General features: G+C 44.2%; 1 protein-coding gene across 1 annotated transcript; it reads left to right on the forward strand.

Annotated features, from left to right (window-relative positions):
- The first annotated feature begins 1,199 nt into the window (after positions 1 to 1,199).
- Positions 1,200 to 22,090, forward strand: fam20b (FAM20B glycosaminoglycan xylosylkinase). The gene is made up of 10 exons (XM_080832062.1): positions 1,200 to 1,336; positions 4,260 to 4,384; positions 7,694 to 7,968; positions 8,634 to 8,947; positions 12,473 to 12,559; positions 12,743 to 12,852; positions 14,402 to 14,573; positions 16,991 to 17,182; positions 18,318 to 18,377; positions 21,853 to 22,090. The coding sequence occupies exons 3-10, from the start codon at positions 7,906 to 7,908 to the stop codon at positions 22,082 to 22,084; spliced, it is 1,230 nt and encodes a 409-aa protein (XP_080688188.1). The 5' UTR covers positions 1,200 to 1,336; positions 4,260 to 4,384; positions 7,694 to 7,905; the 3' UTR covers positions 22,085 to 22,090.
- Positions 22,091 to 23,247: the final 1,157 nt, after the last annotated feature.

A 23,247-nucleotide genomic window follows, 5' to 3' on the forward strand; every position in this document is an offset into this window, starting at 1 on the left:
TGAATGTGAGCACTTAGTAGGTGATGTTTGAATTGAGTGTGTGTTAGCGCATAAGCTAGTGTTAAAACACTTAAGGTACTGGTTTATCTATACTCATTTTGTTTCCTCCTTTTAAAAATAAAACTACTTGAATTATCCTGTCTCTGGTGTTTTCAGTGCTGAGAGTTTGTCGTCGTCGTCCCCCCCCCCCCCCGTGTTGCATAAGGACAAGAATGGGCCTTCAAGACCCCGCTGATTTTATCACATGAAATGTTCTTTGACATAGCTTCACACAATATTTCCTTTCCAGATGTGGAATCGGTGAAGAATGGCCCCTTGGCCAACATGTTAAGGCCTGTGAGAGACTAATGCATTTTTTTTTTTCCAGTGTCCGCTATAGACATCCCAGAGTGATCATAGACATCCCATTATCCATCTGATCACCCAGTTTCTGTGTTTGTAGCTGTGTGCCATGGGGCTCAGGGTAGACTTGTAATGGATCAACATGATGCCTCACAAGCTAAAAATAGGCACTGCCAACCTGCCTTGAAAGCAGATGGGGAATGACGGGACTAGCAGGACTTTGTTGTGGTTGGCCTTTTGACACTTGGGTTTGTAATTAGGGGCGCAGGTGACTAAATATGTGCTTACAACTGAGAATATAGACTACCATATACTAACCTCATATAGGATAGAGCTCTGTAAGACATTCCAGTAGCATTTACCTACTAGGGATACGGGATAGACTGCGAGTGGAACCTTGGATGAGGCAGGCTTTATTTTTTTATGGAAGCCATCGACAGTTTAGAGTGAAAAAAACATCTTAAGTCTTCAAGGGTAAATGTGGTGCATCAGCTTCCCCCGCTGTTTTAGTTTCATTTTGCGGTCATTCTGAGTACACTACAGCTGCAAAACATTGAATTTCGCCTGACATGTTTACATTTTTCGGGCTTCCTATAAGCGTCGTCATACTTAATAGTTAGGTCTATCAGATGTCCAATCAGATGCAGGTGATAATTTAGGGCTATATTCAGTCAACAGATGGCTGGATGCCTGAATAATACACTGTCACACCGTCTGCATAGGCAGCGTATGGCTGCATGTTTTTTTTTTTTTTTTTTTTGCGTGTTGGACAGATTATGCGTTCGCTTTAAGGGGTGCGGCGACGCCGATGCTCGGTTGGCGAGGAAGTGCGTGCTGTTACACGCAGGAGGACTGTGGCAGAGGACGGTTGGAAATTATGTAGCAAGATTGTGAAAACGTAACATACAGTTACCGATTCTGGCTTGTTACCGGAGAAACACCATCTAACACTCACAGCTTTGTAACGGCGAAGACGTGTAGTTGGCTTGAAGAGGTGCGTAATTTGTTAATGAGCAAGTTAAAAACACCGAACCATCATGAAGTACCGTTAGCAGATAGTAACGCTAGCAGGCTAACTTGGTCTCCTCTCTATAGAACAGCCAGCTAGTTGCTATTTACCATTGGTTTGTTAGCCAACGTAGCCATGACCAAGCTTGCTTCCTAATGCCATTACACATGAAGGGGTTTCGTTGTAACGCATACTTAGTTGCAGAGTCAGCCACCATAGCTTACACAGCTAACGTTAACGTTAACTCATTGAAGTCAGGTCAGTTTTAGTGACGCGTACAATGTCAAAATTGCCTTACTTACCTGCTAATTCCTGAGCAGATTGGAGACCATTACGCTTGCTACAGTCAAAGCTTAACAGTTAGTGGTAAGCTTCCTGACTAGATCATTCTACACTGGTTATCGGGGGGCAGGGGGTTGCACAGATCTTGACTTTGTGTTTTCTTTTGAAGGTTTCCCCCTTTCTAACCGTGCAAATTGAACATGAACGTAGTTGTCTATAGTTAGATAACGTTATCTAAGTTAGTTAGCTATCTAGGTGGGTAACGTTAATTTAGCCAACTGTGATTCAAACGTGAGAGCTTGTGGTTGCAGTTGGCTACCAAGATCAAGTTATCCTTGGGTGGAAATTCAGATAATTGGTTTGTTTTGCATGTCAATGTCCTGCCCTGTGGCTCTGTTATCTATTAGCCAGCAGGCTGTTCAACGTTAGCTAGCTATCATGTCTTTGTAGCCACCTAGCGAGTGATTCTTTTTTTTGTTTCATGTTTAGTCAACTCTGGGCAAGTTGTGTATCTCGTCACATTTCAAAATAGAATCAAACGGATCGGAATAATTGTATCATTCCGTGAACAGAGACGCAGTACTCTATGTTGGTACCTGACATACTGATGTGAGACGTGGATGTTGCCACAACTGAGTGTTGGTGCTGTGCTATGAATGGACGATTGTATGAAACCTAGACCGTTCCTTTGCCTGCGTGGCTGCTACCCCGAGGGTCACAGTGACAGCCCAGTTTGAAAAGAGAAAAGCAGGATCTTCAAACAGGATATAGTAACCTATCAAGCGGGAAGACAGTGGGGCACTTGCCAACGCAATGTACAGGCTTTTGTTATACGCTTGTTACAGACGTCAAAACGAAATACCACGTTACCACAGCCTACCCACCAGCGGTATATTTTGAAAGGGTTTTTTTATTTGGCAAAGAGCTATGATAATTAAGCGACTGAGTGGCGTAAAACGGTAAAGAAATGTCGTGTTATTAGATTGATTATCCATCTACCTGAAGATATTTCCATAGAACTCTATGACACTGTCACAGTGTAATGTACAGATTTTAACTTCTGTGAATAGGTAGTTTTCGGGACTCCACGTCATATTCACGTTTGACTGGATGACACCTACTCAGGAATGTGCCGATCTCGGTTGCAACGTGGAGGGATGCGTGTTTTGAACCACCGTCCTTCCTGGATCACAGGGCCACGTACAGGTCAAAGCCATCGACTGTAGGCGTCAGTATTACCATCTCTATTGATTTTTTTTAACTGGAATACTTTTCACCGCACATTTTTCATTTGTGTTTTTCATGAACATCTTGAATGAGCTGATGAAGCTGATTTCTTTCTATAGCAGGTTAAAAGCAACACATTTCTACAGCGTGCTGTACAGTATTTATTTCTATCCATTGAGTGAAATCACAAGTTATTCAGAAGGAAGTTGTTGATATAAAGAGACATGCAGGAAAAACACCTGTATGGGCAAATTGAATAACACAAAGACCGTTTTTTACCATACATTTTAAGAAGCTATATGATGTAAAAGTGTCACACAGGGGGCTTCTCTACAGCTAAAGTGTGGTGACAGCAATACCCCAGTCTTCCATTATTATGATGTGGCATTAGGTTCATTTTGTTCTTTATTATCTGCGGGTTTGGGTTAGGAAGTCCTTGACCTTGTCACTTACCACTACCAGGCGACGAGTGCAACGACGCACAGGCATGATCAAGTATATCTTTTTCTCAGCGTTGTGGTGTAAAGGTCACGTTTCCACGTTTAGGTTCTCCACCTTTCTGTGCAGGTCTTATGCCTGCTGTTGCTTCATTAGCCCGTGTTGTTTTGCAGTATGGCTGCACTGATAAGGCTCTTTCTCTCTGCCTGCACTAGAAGCAGAGGAAGGAGCCTGCAGTTGATAAGGTGTAGGCAGCCAGCCGAGAGAGGAGCTGAAAATGCCCCAGAGAAGATGTATTTTGGGTGCATTGTATGGTGTTTTTGTTTTAGTTTTTTTGTCCCGTGTCCATTTTCCAATTTTTTTTACAGGCTGTCTCTTTGCAATGGTTAAGAAATTGATGATGTGTGAGCAAGCGCAAATGCTCAAAGTGTAAATGTCTTATGTATTATGTTTGTTATTGCCCTATGTGTGTGTCTGTATGATTTTGCTTACATGCTGGTATTATCTTTTTTCTATCCATCCCTCCCTCCCTCTGTTTTTGTGTCTTTTTATTTTTATGTTGAGTGAAACGGCAGATTACCACAGTAATCCCTCAGTAGAGATTTTTATTCCGTTTTGTTTTTTTTTTGGGGGGGGGGGGGTATTTGTGAGTTTGGGTGTGTCATAAAGCCTGCCTGTTGGTGTGTGTGTGCGGGGGCGTGCGTGTGCCATTTGCAGTGGCTCCTCTGAGATGTGCCTGGGTTAGCGCGGTTGATCCTCCCCTCTGTTTGTCCGCTTGGCTATATCCGTTCAGTATGCTGAACGCATTGTAATTCTTCTTTTGGGACCTGTGTGTGTGTGTGTGTGTGTGTGTGTGTGTGTGTGTGTGTGTTTGTGTGTGTGTCACTCAGCTTAGGCTTTTTCAGTGGAAAACCACAGTGATGGGACCATTTAACTCCTTTGTCATGTTTGTGTTTTGAAGGCTGAGGGAGTGCAGGGGAGAAAACGAAAAGTGAGAGAGAGAGGGGAGACCAAATCCAGCTAACAGAGAGTGCCACTGCATCAGTCATCTCTTCATCCTGCTGAAGGAGAGACAAACAGTCACAGGTACTTTTCCCCCGTGCACGGCGGAGGCGTCCGCTGTGTTTCAGTTGTGTGTATGTGTGTGTCTGTGGGGCATGGGCTGTTTACAGAGTGAGACTCTGGTTGCTTGCCAGGGCTGTGTGCTTGGGATAATTGTTACCGTTGAAACGCAATTTGCTAATTTTTCACAGAGGTTTTTGTGTCTCGTCATCCAGCGTGCGTGTGTATCATGTAGAGGTAAATTCACATTGACACGTGGCAGGACCTTGCTCTCAACAGCTGCTCATTTTGCGGTGTGTGAGCAAGGAGCCTGTACTCTCCTCAGCTTTGTGTTTTTGCTCAATGTCACATAGTAGTGTAATAACACACACACACACACACAACAGGAATGGATGGTGATTAGCCAACATAGGTTCAGTGTGGTCTCCACTTGTGTAAAACTAGTGCTTCAAGTGAAAGGCCATTGAGGAATAGATGAAGCCGCAATGATTTCAGAAGTAAAACTGCTTTGTGTGAATTCTCAAAATGTAAAAAAAGCTCCTGAGAAGGTGCCAGTGCCTAGCGTGTCATAGGGTTGTGTGTGGATATTTGATTTACAGATTACAGTTCTGTGGTAGTGCTGGATTTCTGTTTCCATCCTCCTTATTGCGTGTGCCCGAAGTGCACATCAGTCGTCCATCTGGGGGGTGAGCTCATAGACATGTATAGGTAGACGCCGCCTCCACTGCTTCTCGGCGAAACGCGTCGCCGCCATATTGTTACAGGAGCTCTCTGACGTCAGAGGTCTGTCAAACGTGTCAAACAACCGCAAGTTGCCAGGAGCTGCGGTTTATCTGGATACAAATCACGAAAACCTTTTACATTTTGCAACCAATTTCATGGAGTATTCAAGGGTTTATGCTCTACGTGAAGTGTGTGAAAAAGATTTGCCTCTACATTACTTTGAATCTCGCTAGTTAAATCGCCAGTCATTCATGTGCATGGGTCTATGATAAACGCGCACCTTTCTTGCACAGCTCGTGCACTTTGAAAATACTGAGAAGATCTATAAACTATCGAAATAGTGCTTCTTTAGTTACTACGTATTGACCATCATTAAGAGAAAGAGCATACATCAAATAGTGAGAAACTGGCAGTCAGTGTGTTTTTCATAGTTTAATAGTTCCTTTTCAAGTATGTGCATTAAGAAACCTTGAACAGTGCAATTGGCAATACACAGTTATTTCACAAATCAACATTACAAAAAAAGCTATATATTTCTATAGCAGTAAAAATATACACATCTCAATATATACATACACATCTCAATAGTTGAACTGTAATATAAATAACATAGCATATATATAATACAATATAATATAATGACTCAGTATAATGTGCAATGGAATAACATATGATATATATAATATGTGATACAATATAATGTAATATATTTTAAGTATAGGTATATATTCATATTATATAATATATATATATATATATATATATATATATATATATATATATATATATATATATATATATATATATATATATATTTGTACATTTGTACAATTTGACATATACAATCATGCTCATAACATTTTCATATCTATGCAGTGCAATTGACACAATATAGAATTTCACACAATATATGATAGGCCTACAATATAATAATTGAATCTAGGCTAGAACCCTTTAAAAAGTATCGTCTTGCTGAGCTTTTTTCGACTGTTGCCAGTCTGTAATTGCAGCGTGCTCAGTTTTGCAATGTGGTGCAGCCTGATTTTGTGGAATATGAATATATACCTATACTTAAAATATATTATATTATATTGTATCACATATTATATATATCATATATATGTTATTCCATTGCACATTATACTGAGTCATTAATTTCTTAATGCACAGTCATTCATTTCTTAATGCACATTCTTGAAAAGGAACTATTAAACTATGAAAAACACACTGACTGCCAGTATTTCACTATTTGATGTATGCTCTTTCTCTTAATGATGGTCAATACGTAGTAACTAAAGAAGCACTATTTCGATAGTTTATAGAGCTTCTCAGTATTTTCAAAGTGCACGAGCTGTGCAAGAAAGGTGCGCGTTTATCATAGACCCATGCACATGAATGACTGTCGATTTAACTAGCGAGATTCAAAGTAATGTAGAGGCAAATCTTTTTCACACACTTCACGTAGAGCACAAACCCTTGAATACTCCATGAAATTGGTTGCGAAATGTAAAAGGTTATTGTGATTTGTATCCAGATAAACCGCAGCTCCTGGCAACTTGCGGTTGTTTGACACGTTTGACAGACCTCTGACGTCAGAGAGCTCCTGTAACATTATGGCGGCAATGCGTTTCGCCGAGGCAACGGGCTGAAGCAGTGGAGGCGGCGTCTACCTATACATGTCTATGGGTGGGCTCTCTTCACTCACTTCGCTATCCTGCTTTGCACTGCAGTGTGTTCACCTGGGGGTCCAGTGACCCTGCCAGTCTAGCTGCTCCTGTGTTGTTGCACACGTGTGTGTGTGGTGTGTGGTGTGTGTGTGTGTGCGCCGTATTTTATTCGACTGGGCATATTTCCCCAGGCACTCTGTGCAGCTCAATCCAGCCTGTGATATTCTTCCACGGGCTGTGAGGTATGATGAGGGCTGGGGGTACAAGCCGCTCTCCGAGGGCAACCGCCTCAGACCCTTCGCCGAAATAAAAAGCTATTAAACACACCAGGCTCCTTATGACAGTCCCCATCCCCTGCCAGGAAATGCTTCCTTGCTTCAGAGCAGCCTGCGCTATTACGGCGCAGAAATAAACTTAAGCTGCTCGCTGTCCGGGTTTTATGTTGTATTAACACAGTGGGAGTTACTGGAATGATGAATGTCCTTGAGTGGGTATCTCTTAGTGATTAAGCGTGTGAAAATGCCTCCATCGATCCTTGCCCTTTTTTTGAGGCCCTATCTCTCCAGGAAAACCTGGTAGCCCCGTAAAACTAATAGCCACTGTCTGGCACCTAATGTACGAAAAAAAGATTTGGCAATAACACTAATTAAGCAATAAATCAGTGATACTGAGACTAAAACTCAGACGGGCCATCTTGTTTCTTCTCCATCGGGTTCTATCCCTCCCTCCTTCTCTCTGTCTTTCTTTCTTTCTTTATGTCTGTCTGTCTCTCTTTTTGCGCCAGATTGGCTTTAGTGGCATGACTGTATGTGTAAAGCTGAGAACAAAGCAATTATATATACATATCTTTCTATACCATTGTATGTATATACATCATAGACAAACAATAATTATGATAGTGAAAAGTAGAATAATTATTTTCTCTCTCTCTCTCTGTCTGCAGTTCTGCCCCAGGCTAGGTGCATTGGACATCAGCAGCGGGGTGCGGCAGAGCCCTCCGGGCGAGTGGGTGTAGGTGCGGTCCGGAGGCGGGCACCATGCTCAGGGCGTGAGCGCGGCGGCTGCAGTGGTGGCGGCAGTAGCAGTGGCGAGAGGAGAGGCCATCGGACGCGGCACCCTGTGGGAGGCGAGGGGAGCCACCAGGCAGCAGCGGCCATGAAGCTGAAACAGCGTGTGGTGCTCCTGTGTGCCGTGCTACTCCTGCTGGGCCTGGCCAAGGTATCGTCTCAGTAACAAGGACAGGTGTCCTTACTGTGTCCCCTGTAGCTCTGGTGCTAAATGAGGAGGCTAATGACATCATGGGATCGATAACCAAGGAACACATACTAATAAAAATGTACATCTGTCCTGTCCGGTACATGTATAAATGTACGTGTAAACAAAGTTGAATGATCAGTCACTGGCAAGTTCTACCTCATATCTGACGATCTTTCATTTCTACTGCACACAGCATAAATAATTCAGAACACAACCTTCTGTTAATATCAGACCAGTTACAGCCATCAGTGCTCTAGCACATTTGCATTGATTTATTTGGCTGAGGCTTTTATTAAAAGAAGTCATGCAGAATACAAACCAAGCTCGCTTTAAGGAGCCAACAATGTGCAAATAGTTAGACTTGCTGTGGATGTTTCTTAATGAGGCCTCCGTTTCGTTTTAAGGGTGAAGGCCAAAGGAAGAGCTTAAAAAAATGAAGTTAAATGGAATGACTCATAAAGTTGTGATCTGACTTTTTCAAAGAGTTTCATCACCTTATGTGTTTTGTTCAAAGTGTACCATGCAATTGTGTGACACACATGCCATACCTTTGTGTAATTGACACGCATACACACAGTCCACTCAGTAGATCTCTGTGTTATATTTCACCCCTCCTCCGGCTACAGGTGTTCCTGCTGGATGGCGGCGAGGGTTCGGCGACCAGCCGCCGCGACCTGCGCGCCTTCCGCAAGATGGAGGCCAGCCTGACGCTGGCGCGGGGTGCCCGGCTCACGCACACGCTGCAGTCACCCTGGGAGGTAGCGGCGCAGTGGGTGGGGCCGCGTGAGGTCTACCCGGACGAGACGCCCGAGCTGGCAGCCGTGCTTAATGCCCTGGCCAGCGCACGCCTGGAGAGGGCCGACGTGGGGTACAAGGGCACCCAACTCAAGGCTTTGCTGGTGCTGGACGGCGGACAGAAGGTGGTCTTCAAGCCCAAGAGGTGGGTTGGCGGGCGAGCGTGTAGGCGAGCGTGCGGGCGAGCGTGTAGGCGAGCGTGTAGGCGAGCGTGCGGGCAGGCGGGTGTGCAAGTGAATGTGTAGGCAGTCTGTGTGTCTCAACAATAGAACGCCACATAAATGGCATGATGCGTGATGCATCTGTAGGCATGCATGTCCTCCGTGGCATACATTCTGAGATTAGAGTGTAGAAGTGTGAAGAGTTAAGGTGAGAATACGTGACTCAGAAACAGAACCGTAATGGCCAGAGATTCCCAGCAAAGATTCACCTACGCACATTCCAATTCCAACTCGCAACCCTCTGTGAAATTAGTAGAGGTGTTTGTGTGGGGGGTTGGAGACAGGCAGGCAGGATTCACACATTTTAATACTTTAATTTGGATCTTAACACAGAAAGTTCAAGTCCAAACGTTAATGCAAGCATGTTTCAGCTTTGTAATGATGGAGGATCATGCGCTGCTCCAAACACACACACAGACACACACACACACACACACACAGACACACACACACACACACACACACACACACACACACACACATAAGTGCTTTCCTTGATGTCAGATGGTGTGAGAGCTTTTGTAGATTAGAGACTGTGTAGCTCACTAACACCAGGAAGCCCCCCTCCCCCCCGCTCTCCCTTCTCCCATCCATTTTGCGCAGGATGTGGTGATGTTTACACGTAAACCAAAACCTGTGACCCACAGGTAGGCATTTCCACGGGGTGTTCCATCTCTTTCACCCGGAAGCGGCGGTTAAGCGGTGACATTTTCTGGACAAGGTTGTTGTGTGGGTAGTGGTTCGTACTGAAGGCTAACATGACCAAGTGCTGTCCTCATTTGAATGCTTTTACAATCTAGACTCTGCTCTGCGTTGTTGCAGGTCTGTTTTCCTACCCCCCCACCCCCACCCTCCTCTCTCTCTCTCTCTCTCTCTCTCTCTGTCTCTGTCTCCTTCCTCTATTTTCTCTCGTTCTCTCAGCTTTCATGTTGGGAATGGCAGATCCGCACCACTCCACTCTATTGTGCTCTCCATCCCTTCCATCCCCTCCCCTGAGTGCCATTTCAATAGTGTCTGTCAGAGGCATGGACCACTTCAAAGGCAGGGCTATCAGTGATCAGACATGACTCAGGAGGGACACTCCAGCCTCCTAGTCTTATCTGTCACAGGGCCCTCACTCTCACTCACTCACTCAGCGAGCCAGACAGGCAGTCAGTCACACACACACACACACCCCTTCCAATTCAGTGCCACTTCACTGCAAACCAGATCATTCACATTTCTTGGGGTGTAAAAATAGAACTGAGAGATTTGACTTTTTGACTTTTTCTCTCACTCCCTATCTCTTGATGGAGCAGGATGACTGCTTGCAACATGCCAGGTCTAGTCCTGAGAGATAGATAGAGAGAGAGAGAGAGAGAGAGAGGGAGAGATGACAGGTGCTGCTCTGGGCTTTAACTCATCCAAGCCTGTTTTGGGGCACCCACTGTACTTTGTGTATCAAGTATCTACCTTCTACAGCAGCATAATTTGACCTGGAGATATTCAACACAACCAGCACATCACATGTACCACACATTTTGGTCATCATGACTGAAATAAAAACTGGCATAGATATGTGAAAAGAATAAGCACTGTTTGAGGCTTCATGACTTTCATCTATTTAAAGAATGAACAGGGATGCAACTAAGCGTTGAATCTACAAATTAAATTGAACTTGCTTTTGTTGCATCAAGACGGCGTAATCAAACACTCAAACTGGTGATCACAGCTTTTTAAGTTTATTTTTAAGCACAAGGTCAAATATGTCGTGTTGAGACGGACGACACACAGCAAGAGAGGCAGCACGTCGGCTCTTTACTCTGCAGATGTGTCTGCAGTGCTGGCAGCACAGTGTGTCAGATGTCTTATCCTGTTGTTCATCTACTAACTGCACTTAGCGAAGCCACTCGGTGTGTTTGATGTTCATCTGAGTACTTGAACGTGTTCGGGCAGGCTGAGGCCCTAACCATTAAAGGTCCAGGGGGCCTAAGATGATTGTGCTGAGAGTGGTGACCCTGGACATCAGTTGAGACCTCCAGCCCTGACCGCAGTCCACCCCCCAATTACGGGTCGAATCATTAGGTGTCTGAAACGTTATCGTTGGCGGGCAGATATGGCATCAGTCCTGCAAAACTCACCAGAACAGGAACATGAGCAAAAGGACAAGGCAGCCATGAGAGGAAAGCAGTAATGTCAGAACCCCCCTCCTATGGGAGATTTGCGGCGGACAGGCAGGGCCCATGCTCGCCATGCTCTGAGGGGACTGAAGAATGGGAGAGTCTTCCTGTGGCCCCTGGAGAGTAGTCAGACCCAGTCACCAGTATGGGGTGATTTCCTCCTCTGTTTGACAGACTAGGCGCTTCAAGGGCCGAGGATTGCCCTCTATCCTTTCATGTTGGCACAAGCACGGCTGCTTTTCTCAAGGACAGGCCACATTTGAAACGGGGCTTAAATAAGGATTAGTGTGATGGGGCGACGGAACTTATAGGATGTAAACTCAAAGAATATTAAATGAGGTGGAAGAACATTGGTTAAAGCTTCTGAGGGTGTGTGTTGGGTAGGGATCTTGATGCTTAGGACCCAACTCTACAACTAGCTCTACAGAACTCTGTTACTGCTATTATTCTCATCCCGTGCCCCAACCATCAGGACCTGTACTAACTGGCACACAACCTCAGGAACTCCTGTTTATTCAGTCAGCTCTCCACTATTAGAGTGTCTGCACTGACCGTAGGCCTAAAACCTCAGTACGCCGCAGGTGTGTAATCTGGCTCTGGCACTACGGTCTCAAAGAACACCAAGACTACTCATCACAGGGTAGTCCCTCCTTGCATAAGGCTCTTAAAGGCCCCCGGTGAGCAGTCTATCTCAATGTCACCGCAGTAAACATCAGCCCACTTTCAGTTCTCTCAACTGTGTCAGGCTGTGTTGGATTGCTGTGTCACGTCACAGTGCACACAAGCAGTAGGTGACGTGAGACTGTAAGTGCTCACCCACACCCTACGCTGTGCCATTTAGGTGTGTGAATATGGTGTGATTTTCAACCTTAGAGGTGTGAGCAGGACTCGAAATTACCTTTTTCGATTTTTTGATGACTAATACATTTTGAATGTAGTAATAAGTTACCTTTCAGTACTTTTCATTTCATTGTACACCACCCCTAAATTGGATTTAAGAAATAAGAAGTTTTTTCTTTCTGAATTAAACATTCTTTATTAAACAAAAATGATTTCATCTTCATACAATTTGTACTAATTCAACCTTAAACGTGATTGAGATTACTACTCCAATAAACTTGTTTACTTTTGTTTAAACTAGTTTTTTTAAATAAGTTTTCTGTATTCACATTAAGATAATTACTGCCAGCAGCCAGGTTGGCTTTATCTCTTTTATTTTGTTTTATTTCATTAATGGCTTTTTCTTGTCTCTCTCTCACCTCTCTCCATTCGTCTGTGTCTGTCTCTCAGGTACAGCAGAGATTATGTGGTAGAAGGAGAGCCTTATGCTGGCTATGATCGACATAATGCAGAAGTGGCTGCCTTTCACCTGGACAGGTAACACACACACACACACACTGCATATCTGTATATATTTCAATCTTAATCATATTGCCCTAGAGGTATATTTTTGGCAACACCTCCACACAAACTAAGTTGAAACACGTAGACCTTGAACACATTTGTGTAAAGAAATTGTGCTGATGACCCAAGTGATGGTTGTGTGCGGTCTCTCGGTAGGATCCTGGGATTCCGAAGAGCACCCCTGGTGGTGGGGAGGTTTGTGAACCTGCGCACGGAAATAAAACCTGTGGCAACCGACCAGCTCCTCAGCACCTTCCTCATGCAAGGTCTGTCTCTCTATCTCTCTCTCCCTCTCTCTCTCAACACACTGCTTTCTCCCCTCTCTCCTCCAGCCCACCCTCCTTCCTGACTGCACACACACACCTTCATTCATTGCCCTTAAAAGTGTGAGAAGATTAACCAGCTCATGGCTCATGCTCACAGTTTAAGCAAGAATGATCGGTGCCTGATATGTCAGTGGAGGAAAAATGGTTGTCCAAAACACACTGCACACAATGGGACACTTTTGCTCCTGTTAAAGTTTTTTCTTAACATAAAAATGATCTTGCTGCAAGCATTCAAATGAACGCAGAATTAGTTGAAGGGGAACATATCTAGCATTTTGCAATCGCCACCATCTCACTCACTGCATTTGAACCTTATGTGTAAGCCCTTAACAGAACTGGGTGTGTGTTCATTTAGATAGCATTTCTACCGGTGTTTCCTTTCTCTATTGTGGGATCCTGAAAGAACCAGGCTAAATCTAAGGTGTGCCACCTCTCTCGTCTTCTAGCCTTTGGGCTCGTGGCCACGAAGGCAGCCTCTCAGGGCAGGTCCGCTCCACGTCTGTTCAGGGGGGAGGTGCTGTTTGCGCATGAAGGAGCCCAACCCCAGTAGATAAAGCTGAAAACAAAGTTATACACACACACACACACATAAGATGCATATGCGCTCTAGCCTTCACCTTTTTAGTATAGCAGATTAATATGTAATGTCATGACGTCATGCACAGCGGAAGTACTCTGGTAGATGTGTGTGAGAGCTAAATACACACACACACACACACCACACACACACACACACACACACACACACACACACACACACACACACACACACACACACACACACACACACACACACACACAACAAGTATTAAGTATGTATACACAGCAGAAGGTGTGGGCGAGAGAAACTTGCCTGTGCTGGTCTGAGTAATCCCTTACTAGCAGGGAGTTTACCCTGCTCTGCACCGCCAACTGTTCCCCTCCTGGTCGCAGAGTGAAGGCTGTACTCACACCCCAGCCTGTGGGGAGGATGTGCTGGTTAAACCAACCACGGGCACCCCTCCACTTCCGCCACTGATGTTTTTTTTTTCTTTTTCTTTCTGTTTGTTTTTGCTCGCTCTTTTTCCTCCTCTCTCAGGCTCTCTTTGCTCTTCCTTTTGTACATTACATTTTGCCTGAATGCTGTGATAAAAAAACACAATAGACAGAGTTAAATGGCAACTGTTTGATGGATCCTTACTTGCCTATAAAGACACACACACACACACACACACACATACAGTTCAGCTCGACTTAAAGGAAAACTTCTGTAATTTTTGACCTTTTAATATATCTGAGCCTGTCAGTTCCTTAAAGAAGTGGTTAACTTTGATGTGCATGTATATCCGTTTTGCGGTTGGCAGTTTTAACCTTGTAAACGAGTACCGAACCGATCTCATTCGTTTTTTGTTCCTACTATAAATTTTACAAAAATGATCTCTGTGTTGTATGTAACTGTTTCTCTCTACCTCCCTCTTCCTTTCTCTTTCCCCCCTCCCACCCACCTCAGGGAACAACACATGTTTCTATGGGAAGTGTTACTACTGCCGAGAGAGTGAGCCGGCGTGCGCGGAGGGGGAGGTGATGGAGGGCTCCGTGACCCTTTGGCTCCCAGACGTGTGGCCCCTGCAGAAGCACCGGCACCCCTGGGGCCGCACCTACCGCGAGGGCAAGCTAGCCAGGTCTCAGTTGGCCCCGGGCGCTCTTCTCACAGCCACATCTGCTCACTTCTCTTGTCTATCTCACACCATCTCTCTCTCGTTCCTCGCTCGCTTGCTTCAATTTGTGCTTGCTGCTTTCGCTATCCCACTTTTCGTTTCTCTTATAGGCTGTCCTATTTGTCTAGAACCTCGGTTCCCTAACTGGGGGAGGTTCAGGGGGTAAGCGGGGAGAACATTTGATTTGTGTTTTCAAATTGAAAAAAGCCCATTTTCAAACTGAGCTATAAATAGACATGAAATCTTAAAAAGTTTGAATAGCCAAGTGCCAAAAATACTCAAAATGTATACCCATATTCAGCAAAATAATTACACTACCAAAAATAGCTACAGGTATAGGGCCAACGATTTTCTGCAATAACGGAAAATGGTTGGAATTTCAGAATGTACCCTTTGAAATGGAATTGCAACTTTCAGACCAAAACAGATTTTGTGCATTTAAAATCGCTCAAATTCCCATGTATTTAGCCCTGTAAGGCTGTATTTCTTTCACATAAACACAACAACCATCGCAACAATAAACAAACATTAATAAAAAATATTTAAAAAAACACTGAGAAAATGTCCGGCAACGCTCCCGGTTGACGCACACACCTCCTCTACAGCCTGTCACATTTATTCCCTCATCTTCCTAATCGCCTGCAAATAATGTCTGAAGGGGTACGGGACTGTAAAAAGTTGGGGAACCACTGGTCTAGATGCATCATCTAATTTCACCTCTTGATCATTCTCGCTTACCGTTGCTTTCACTGTTTCATTCTCTCTTTCGCACTCACATACACGCACACACACACACGCACACACACTCTCACTCTCAATCACAATCTCCCCCATTTTGCTTTCCACTTGTGCTGTTATTAGAAGTCAGCAGAAGTGTGCTTGTTAAACTCGTATGGCCCCATATATACTAGGCAATGAGGGCACTCTGTGCATGTGCCTAGCCCTCCTTCATTTGTCTATTTTTAAACTGCTGCTGCTCATGACTGTATTCAGTAATGTACAGTGCCTTGCATAAGTATTCACCCCATTGGATGTTTTTCCCTTTTATTGCTTTTATAAATCAATCTTGGTAAATATAAGTTGCCTTTTTTGACAAAAGAAATAAAAAAATTGCCCTCTTCAATGTCAAAGTGAAAACAAATTTTGAAACAGTTATGTCAATTAAGTTAAAGTACGTAATGAAAGATAAGAAATTGCATAAGTATTCACCCCCTTTAAAGTGACTGACCTTATTCAACAGAGGTCCAGCCAATTGGTACTAGAAGTCTCACAATTAGTGAAATGGGGATCAGTGTGCAGTGAATGTGTCTCAAGTGATTGTAGTATAAAGACAACTGTGTCTGGAAGGTCCATTCACTGGTCAGTAATCAGTATTCCTGGCTACCCTTACACCATGAAGACTAAAGAACACTCTGAGCAACTCAGAGAAAAGGTTATTGAAAAGTATAAGTCAGGGGAAGGATAAAGAAAAATGTCCAAGCCACTAAACATCCCAGGAATTCTGTTAAATCCATCATCAACAAAGGGAAGGAATATGGCACATGTGTAAATCTGGCTAGAGCAGAACCCAGGCAAAAGTTGTTGTATGCAGAGTCTCTCCCATCTCAGCTGCTGAAGCTTGTAACTCCTTCAGAGTAGTTATAGGTGTCTTGTTGGCCTCTCTCACTAGTCTCCTTCTTGCACGGTCACTCAGTTTGTGAGGATGGCCTGCTCTAGGCAGATTTACACATGTGCCATATTCCTTCCCCTGACTTATACTTTTCAATAAACTTTTCTCTGAGTTGCTCAGAGTGTTCTTTAGTCTTCATGGTGTAAGGGTAGCCAGGAATACTGATTACTGAATACTGACCACCAGTGTATGGACCTTCCAGACACAGTTGTCATTATACGTGTACTACAATCACTTGAGACACATTCACTGCACACTGATCCCCATTTCACTAATTGTGAGACTTCTAGCACCAATTGGCTTGACCTCTGTTGAATTAGGTCAGTCACTTTAAAGGGGGTGAATACTTATGCAATCACTTATTAACATTACATATTTTTATTTAATTGACAATACTGTGTAGAAATCTGTTTTCATTTTGACATTAAAGAGGGCTTTTTTGTGAATTTTTGTGTCAAAAAAGCCAACTTATATTGACCAAGATTGATTTATAAAAGGGAAAAACATCCAAGGGGGTGAATACTTATGCAAGGTACTATATAGAACACAGGGGCCTTGCCTCAAGAGTCAGAGGCACAGGTATGCCTAGGCACTTCCATTGAGGTGTACACCACTGCATGCTAGTTTATTTAAGTGGGCATTCTGTAATTTCATTGTTGTGATTTGATTTTCTGTAACTGAGCACTGATGTAGTTCTGTTTTGTTTGTCCAGGTGGGAGTATGACGAAAGCTACTGTGAAGCCGTGAAGAAGATGCCCCCCTACGATGCCGGCCCGCGGCTCCTGGACGTCATCGACACGGCCATCTTTGATTACCTGATCGGCAACGCCGACCGCCACCACTACGAGAGTTTCCAAGACGACGGCGGAGCCAGCATGCTCATTCTACTGGACAATGCCAAGAGGTGAGGAAAGGTGGCACCTGAGAGGGGTTTAATGTCAGCCACCCGGTGTCTGTAAGGGCAGGTCTAAGAGATGGCAGAGAGAAATAAGGAACAGAAATGGCGCCTTTCCACTACGGAAACGGAAATGAGCTGCTTGCTTCTATTTGTTAAAAACAGCTAGTTACCGATTAATCAAAGAAGAAACACTGCACTTTCCAACTATTTCATGACATATTTAATTTTAATTTCTTTGACATGTAGTCGTGCGACTTTAAGCGCTGTTAAGCACTACTTACAAGTAGAAGGCGGCGCTGGGCTGGCCCAGGTCTGTAGTGGCAAAGGGCCAAAAGAAAGCTAGATGAAGAGATTGTGATGTAGCACAAGAGGATTAAAGAGACTGAGACAAGCAAAGGCAGAGAGTGGAGTCCGAGGGAGGAGGGGGAAGAGACAGGCAGACTCTGAGAGAGAGGAAGAGGGAGACAGGCAGAGGAGGCATCCAGCTGCAGGCAAGTAGGTTGGAAACCACAACAGCAGCTCCAGCATTCTCCCCCAACTCTTAATGTCACCCAGAAGAGGAGGGTATCTGCTGCGAGGCAGCCCTCAGCTATGAGCCCCAAACCCCAGGGTGCTCTCGCTGATGCCTCTCCATCCATCTGTCTGACAGAGTGAAAGAGAGAGAGAGAGACAATCATATATTTACAGCAGTGGGTGATTGTATTATTCTACCCATATTATCTCGACCACACTCTCCCATCATCTCCATCGCATAGCCCCCCTCATGCTGTTTCTCACTCATTCGCACACCCACTCTCTTTATTTATTTATTTATTTCTCTCTCTCTCTCTCTCTCTCTCTTTCTCTCTCTCTCTCTGACTGGCGCTCAGCCCATCATCTCAATCTTTCTATCAATCATCTCTTCCTGACGCCTTCTCATTCAGGCTGCCACCCACAGACCCTTTTTGGTCACCCGCAGTCACTTTATTATTACTACACTCCCTTTCTCTGTCACTCTCACTCTCCCTTTCTCTTTCTCTTTCTCACTTTTTGACTAGCTACCTCGGCCCACATTCTCTCTATTGAGAGGTCATGCACCCTAGTCCTGCCCAGCGTAGGTGATTCCACCTGTTTTAAATGTTGTATGTGCCTGTTTTTGCAGTTTTGGAAATGCTGCTCTGGACGAAAGAAGCATTCTGGCCCCGCTCTATCAGTGTTGCATGTGAGTACGTTCTCTCTGCTGGCATGACCATGGAACAGCATTGCCAATGTAATGCAATGGACATACAATGCAATACACAAATGTATTTGACATGGAGCAGTGTCATTGATAAAGTACATGTAAAGTCATAAAATAAGAATAGAAAAAAAGAAGATAATAGTAATAATAATAATAAATGTGTTTATTTAATACGTAAATAGAAAATCAATCATCTCTTTTTAGCTCCCTCTGTGTATCTCACACACACACACACACACACACACACACATACACACTTACTCACTGTCACAACACTCTGTATCTGCATGTTGTTGAGACCTGTATCTTAAATGTGAGTGGGACCATTGGATGTACCTGATCTGCTGTGAGGAGAAAACAAGCTAGTGGTCTAACCCAAAAGCTAATAATCAAAAGAATAAACACAGAATAAAAAGGGTTATTGTCACGCAGTCTTTGACGCATTCAAAGCCATTTTCCCCCCCATGGACAGTCACTCCTCCAGTGTCATACATAATGATCACAAGGAGTAGGTCACTAGATCAGAAAAGGACACCAGTGTTCTTTAGGACAAGGCCTTGCGAGGGTGCTTACCCAGAAAAGAGGCAAGAGAATAAAATACATCTGAAGAAAACATTGTGAAAGCTGAATCAGTCGTTCCAGGAAATATTTTATTCACACCAGCTGCTAGTGTGGTCTATTCAGTATTTCCCGTCATAAAAAAAGCAATGTAAACAGATTCTCTGAAAGACACAATTCAATTAATACAAGCAAAAATGTAATGATAAAATTTGCACTGTAGCTTACCTCCTCCACTAGCCTGACGATGTCATACTCATAATTATAGTCAGAATATGAGTCTGATACTGATCCATTGAGCTGTGGGGCGTGTTGCAACAAACCAGGAAAGAAAATGCCTCTTCACTCAATTGGATACCTAGAACCAATCAGAGCAACGTAGTATGACCATCTGATACATTAAACTTTTACCGGATCCCGTAGGAAGGACGGCAAAAACACATTTTTACATGCCTTAATCGCGTTTCTCTGTTCCTCTTTCAAAATGAATGCTCTGTCAATATCTGTGAGATATGCATGCTCAAGTTATACTTATTAGCAGCGAGGCTAGCTAGCTACTATGTGTTTCAATGGATTTTTGGTCTAAGCGTTGGCAATAACCTAACAATAATGGTCTAGAGAGCTTCAGTCAAGACCTACATTACTCTGCAACATTTGTGTTGCACATACACAACTAACCGAGTCAATGTAGACATAAAAAAGTCGTGTAGATAGCTTAATTCACATAAAATATTTCCCACTAACAGGCTATCAAGACGCCGCCATCTTGGTACGATTTCAAATCTACCGTTAATTCAACTCAAGCGTTGGTTGACCATCTGTCCATTATCGTATAAAGCCCGCCCTGACAATTTGATTGGCTAGATCCGTTTCGGCTCTGTGATGATTTCTTCCAAACGGAGCAGTGCCAGACCGAACTTCCTGACCAAAAATGTTGTGGGCGGGGTTCGGTCTGGTATCCAGGCTACTCCTCCACAGCAGTGGAAGTGTGTCTCCACTTTTTGTTCAGATGGCCTTGTTGGATGATGGGTTTATGACCACTTCTCCTTCTTATCAAGGAATGCTGCCTTGCACAACAAGATGCCGGGAACTCCTCTAAAATACACCAAAAGTGCCTATGGGAAAAGAGTGGGGAGGCGCAAGTGACCCTCCATGGAAGTGTCTGTAGATGTCTCTCTCTGGGAGGTCTGGTGTCGGGGTGTGTGTGTGCTGCATTCTCTTTTTCGTCAGACTTTCTGACCCGATGAGTTGCTCCTCATGTATGAATGAGGGGCTGTTATACATATATATGAATATTATGATCACTTGAAGGCCTTTAAACATATATGGTAGCCTTCACATTTGACATATACATGTACTCCCCATACGTGCGTTTGCATGTTCCCTACCTGCAAATAAGTAGACATGTTAATGGGTTACTGGCCCTGCATAGAAAAGTTTGAAAGTATGACTGTATCGATCTAATGTACCTCCTGTAGGTCACCCTAGTCAAATCTCTACCAGGTTGTCGTCCCTCCAGATGTTTCAAAAATGTACCTGTTGGTTTTGGGGAAATGCCGGTAGACATCTTTGTCTTTCACAAACATGTTGCATACCTAGGGTGTCCAGGTGTCCCACTAGGTCATACTGCACACCATTTTCACCCTTTGGCCTCCATTGGTCATTTGGCTTTTAATTGTCAGAAACAAGACCACATGGATGAGTTCTTTGACCTGCCTGACACATGTGACATACTGTAGTTCCTACTCTGTTTAATAGCTATACGTCAAAAGCAACATCCTGGCTCATAGAAATTTAACATAGTCAAGCTTGTCTTAAACCCTGGCTTTCAACCGATGGCTGAGAAGAGAGCAGTGAAGGCGGGTTTGGTCAGGAGTATTCATTGAAAGACTTGAGCTGATGATTGCTGCTTTGCTTAAGGACAGTTGCCTTTGATGGGACGGTAATGGCCAAGGCATGTTGGATGTCTATCAATGAGACATGATACGATGCTAAATTAGTGTGCCTTTGGGATGACCAACAGCACTGTGCTCATCATATCTTTTTAATGTAGCAAAAGCTGCAGCTTGTATCTTTTGTGCTGTGTAATCGACAACACAACAAAGTAAAGGTGTTTACGAGACAAAAGGAAGGTTTCTTGTTCAGTTAGACAGACATTATATCAAAATTTTAGGTTACCTCTCAGCATTGGTAACATATCCCACACAAACAGACTACTTGTCCCACAATTGGTCTGTTTGGATCTGGTCACACTACATACCATTTCAGCCGGGTTTATAATGTTTGGATGTCTGAAAGATGGGAGGAATTCGACATAAAGCTAGAATTTTGAACCTCCACTATGTCAGGAGGTGTCTGGTCTTTTTTTTAAGACACACTGACATTTTTACATCAGGTGTATGGAAAATAAATACCCCAGATCTCAGTGTAGGACATGTTTCTATTGCACAAAATCAGATTCTTCCAGACACTTTCCTCTGGGCTAGCATGGGTTTAAGAGACGTGTCTGAGTGTGAGAGAGAGAGAGGGCTGGTCTCTGATAGCCTCTGCTCAGAGCAGTTTAATTATCACTGTAATGAGGTATTGACGTGCCTCATGCACTGGCTTAGTGCAGTGATTCCAAAGTTCCTGTCTGCCCTGTTCTCTCTTTTATGCCTATCAGCGTTCTTCCATCACAGTATGGTCTATGTTGGCACGTCAGCTAAAGAACCAAATCCCTCTGTGGTTTCCAGTAAGCACAGTAGAGGGAATTCAATAGTCGACATTCAATGGTCAAGGTTGTTATTCTGAATCACAATTTGATTTGAAACATCTCTCTCTCACACCACGCTTCTTTTCTCTCCCTCCCTTTATATCTCTCCCTTCATCTCCCTTTCTCTCCCATCTGTGTCTCTCTCAGGGTGCGTGTGTCCACGTGGAACAGGCTGAACCTGCTGCTGGGCGGGGCCCTGAGCGCGGCTATGCGCCAGGCCTCAGGGAGCGACCCCATCGCCCCCGTGCTGGCCGAGCCCCACCTGGCCGCCCTAGACCGCCGCCTCGTGGCCGTCATCGCCACTGTGCGCCAGTGCATGGAGACGCAGGGCCCTGACAACACGCTCATCGAGGACCGCATGAATCTGCCGCACCCTTAGAGAGGAAGAGACGGGGAGGGGGAGGAAGAGGGAGGGTGGCAATACAGTATTTTAAGGACCAAAGGGAGTGAATGACTGGTGCTGGTGACCAGTGCTGACACACTGCAGCGTGTGACAGCAGACTTCCTGTGGCAGGGAGCAGGTCCCCACGACTCTCAACATGCGGCAAATGCGAACGCTCTCTTTGCTGTCTGTTACCATGGAGACCAACCACGCCACCCAACAGACGGTGAAAACAGACACCTCGGAAACGTTTTGCTGGTGTCAGCATGGTGCTGCTGTTGATTCTGCTCACTCTCGTTCCTGGTGTTCTCTCTCTCTCAAAATCCTTCTTACCCAAGCAGAAGCAGGTGCCAAACACTACACAGTGGGATTCTCAAGAATTGAGTCATCCCATGGCCATAACATGATACTAAGACTCAGGACGTTTGTTAAATAGAGCGGGGTGTGTGTTGTTTGTATATGTGTGTGTGAGTCCGTGTGGCAGTACATCTCAAACAGAACAAAATTCAACTGTAACCTGACCTACAGTGACCCCCGGCGTGAGGACACACCAGTCATGTGGCACCAACACAAGAATCGCTAGAGGTGTGGGAGAAAGTCCTCTCTCCTTGGCCATGCTCTCTCAGATTGTTGTACATATACGAAAACTACTTGTTGAAAGATAATAATGACAAAGATGATTTAATGCTATTATTAAAGTAAGGATTCTACATGGATTATAATATTTAAAAGAAAAAGATCCCTAATTTAGCTGTGAGGTGTAAATGCTGAGCTGTATATATTGGGGTTTTACCGGTGGGTTGTATGGCAGGTGAGTATGCTACTGATGTTTTGTGGAGGGGTGGGTGGTGCGGAATGAGGGAAGGGAAGATTTGAGAGACATAAGGGCTGGACAGACCTTTTCATCATTCACAAATAAAAATATTTAAATATTATGTTGTATTTTGTCAATCACAACAGTTATGACTCCCTGCACAAGTAGCTTGTGGGTTTATCCATCAGACTGCTTTTCTGTGAAATTCGTTGAGGCTCTTTAATGACAAGCGAACAATAGTTATTTAGTTACTATTTGGGTATCCAGTGTTCACCAACAAAAGTTGCCTATGTAGGTTGTGATACCTGTATCAAATCCTACCCTACATTAACTTAATATGACGTTT

This window comes from Sprattus sprattus (genome assembly GCF_963457725.1).
Source record: "Sprattus sprattus genome assembly, chromosome: 2".
Classification (NCBI taxonomy): Eukaryota; Metazoa; Chordata; class Actinopteri; order Clupeiformes; family Clupeidae; genus Sprattus; species Sprattus sprattus.

Excerpts from the sequence above, each read along its gene's own strand:
- fam20b (XM_080832062.1), top strand. The coding sequence starts at position 7,906 with ATGAAGCTGAAACAGCGTGTGGTGCTCCTGTGTGCCGTGCTACTCCTG. Across the intron at positions 12,853-14,401 it reads CAGCACCTTCCTCATGCAAG|GGAACAACACATGTTTCTAT; the intron begins GTCTGTCTCTCT and ends CACCCACCTCAG. Across the intron at positions 18,378-21,852 it reads CCGCTCTATCAGTGTTGCAT|GGTGCGTGTGTCCACGTGGA; the intron begins GTGAGTACGTTC and ends TGTCTCTCTCAG.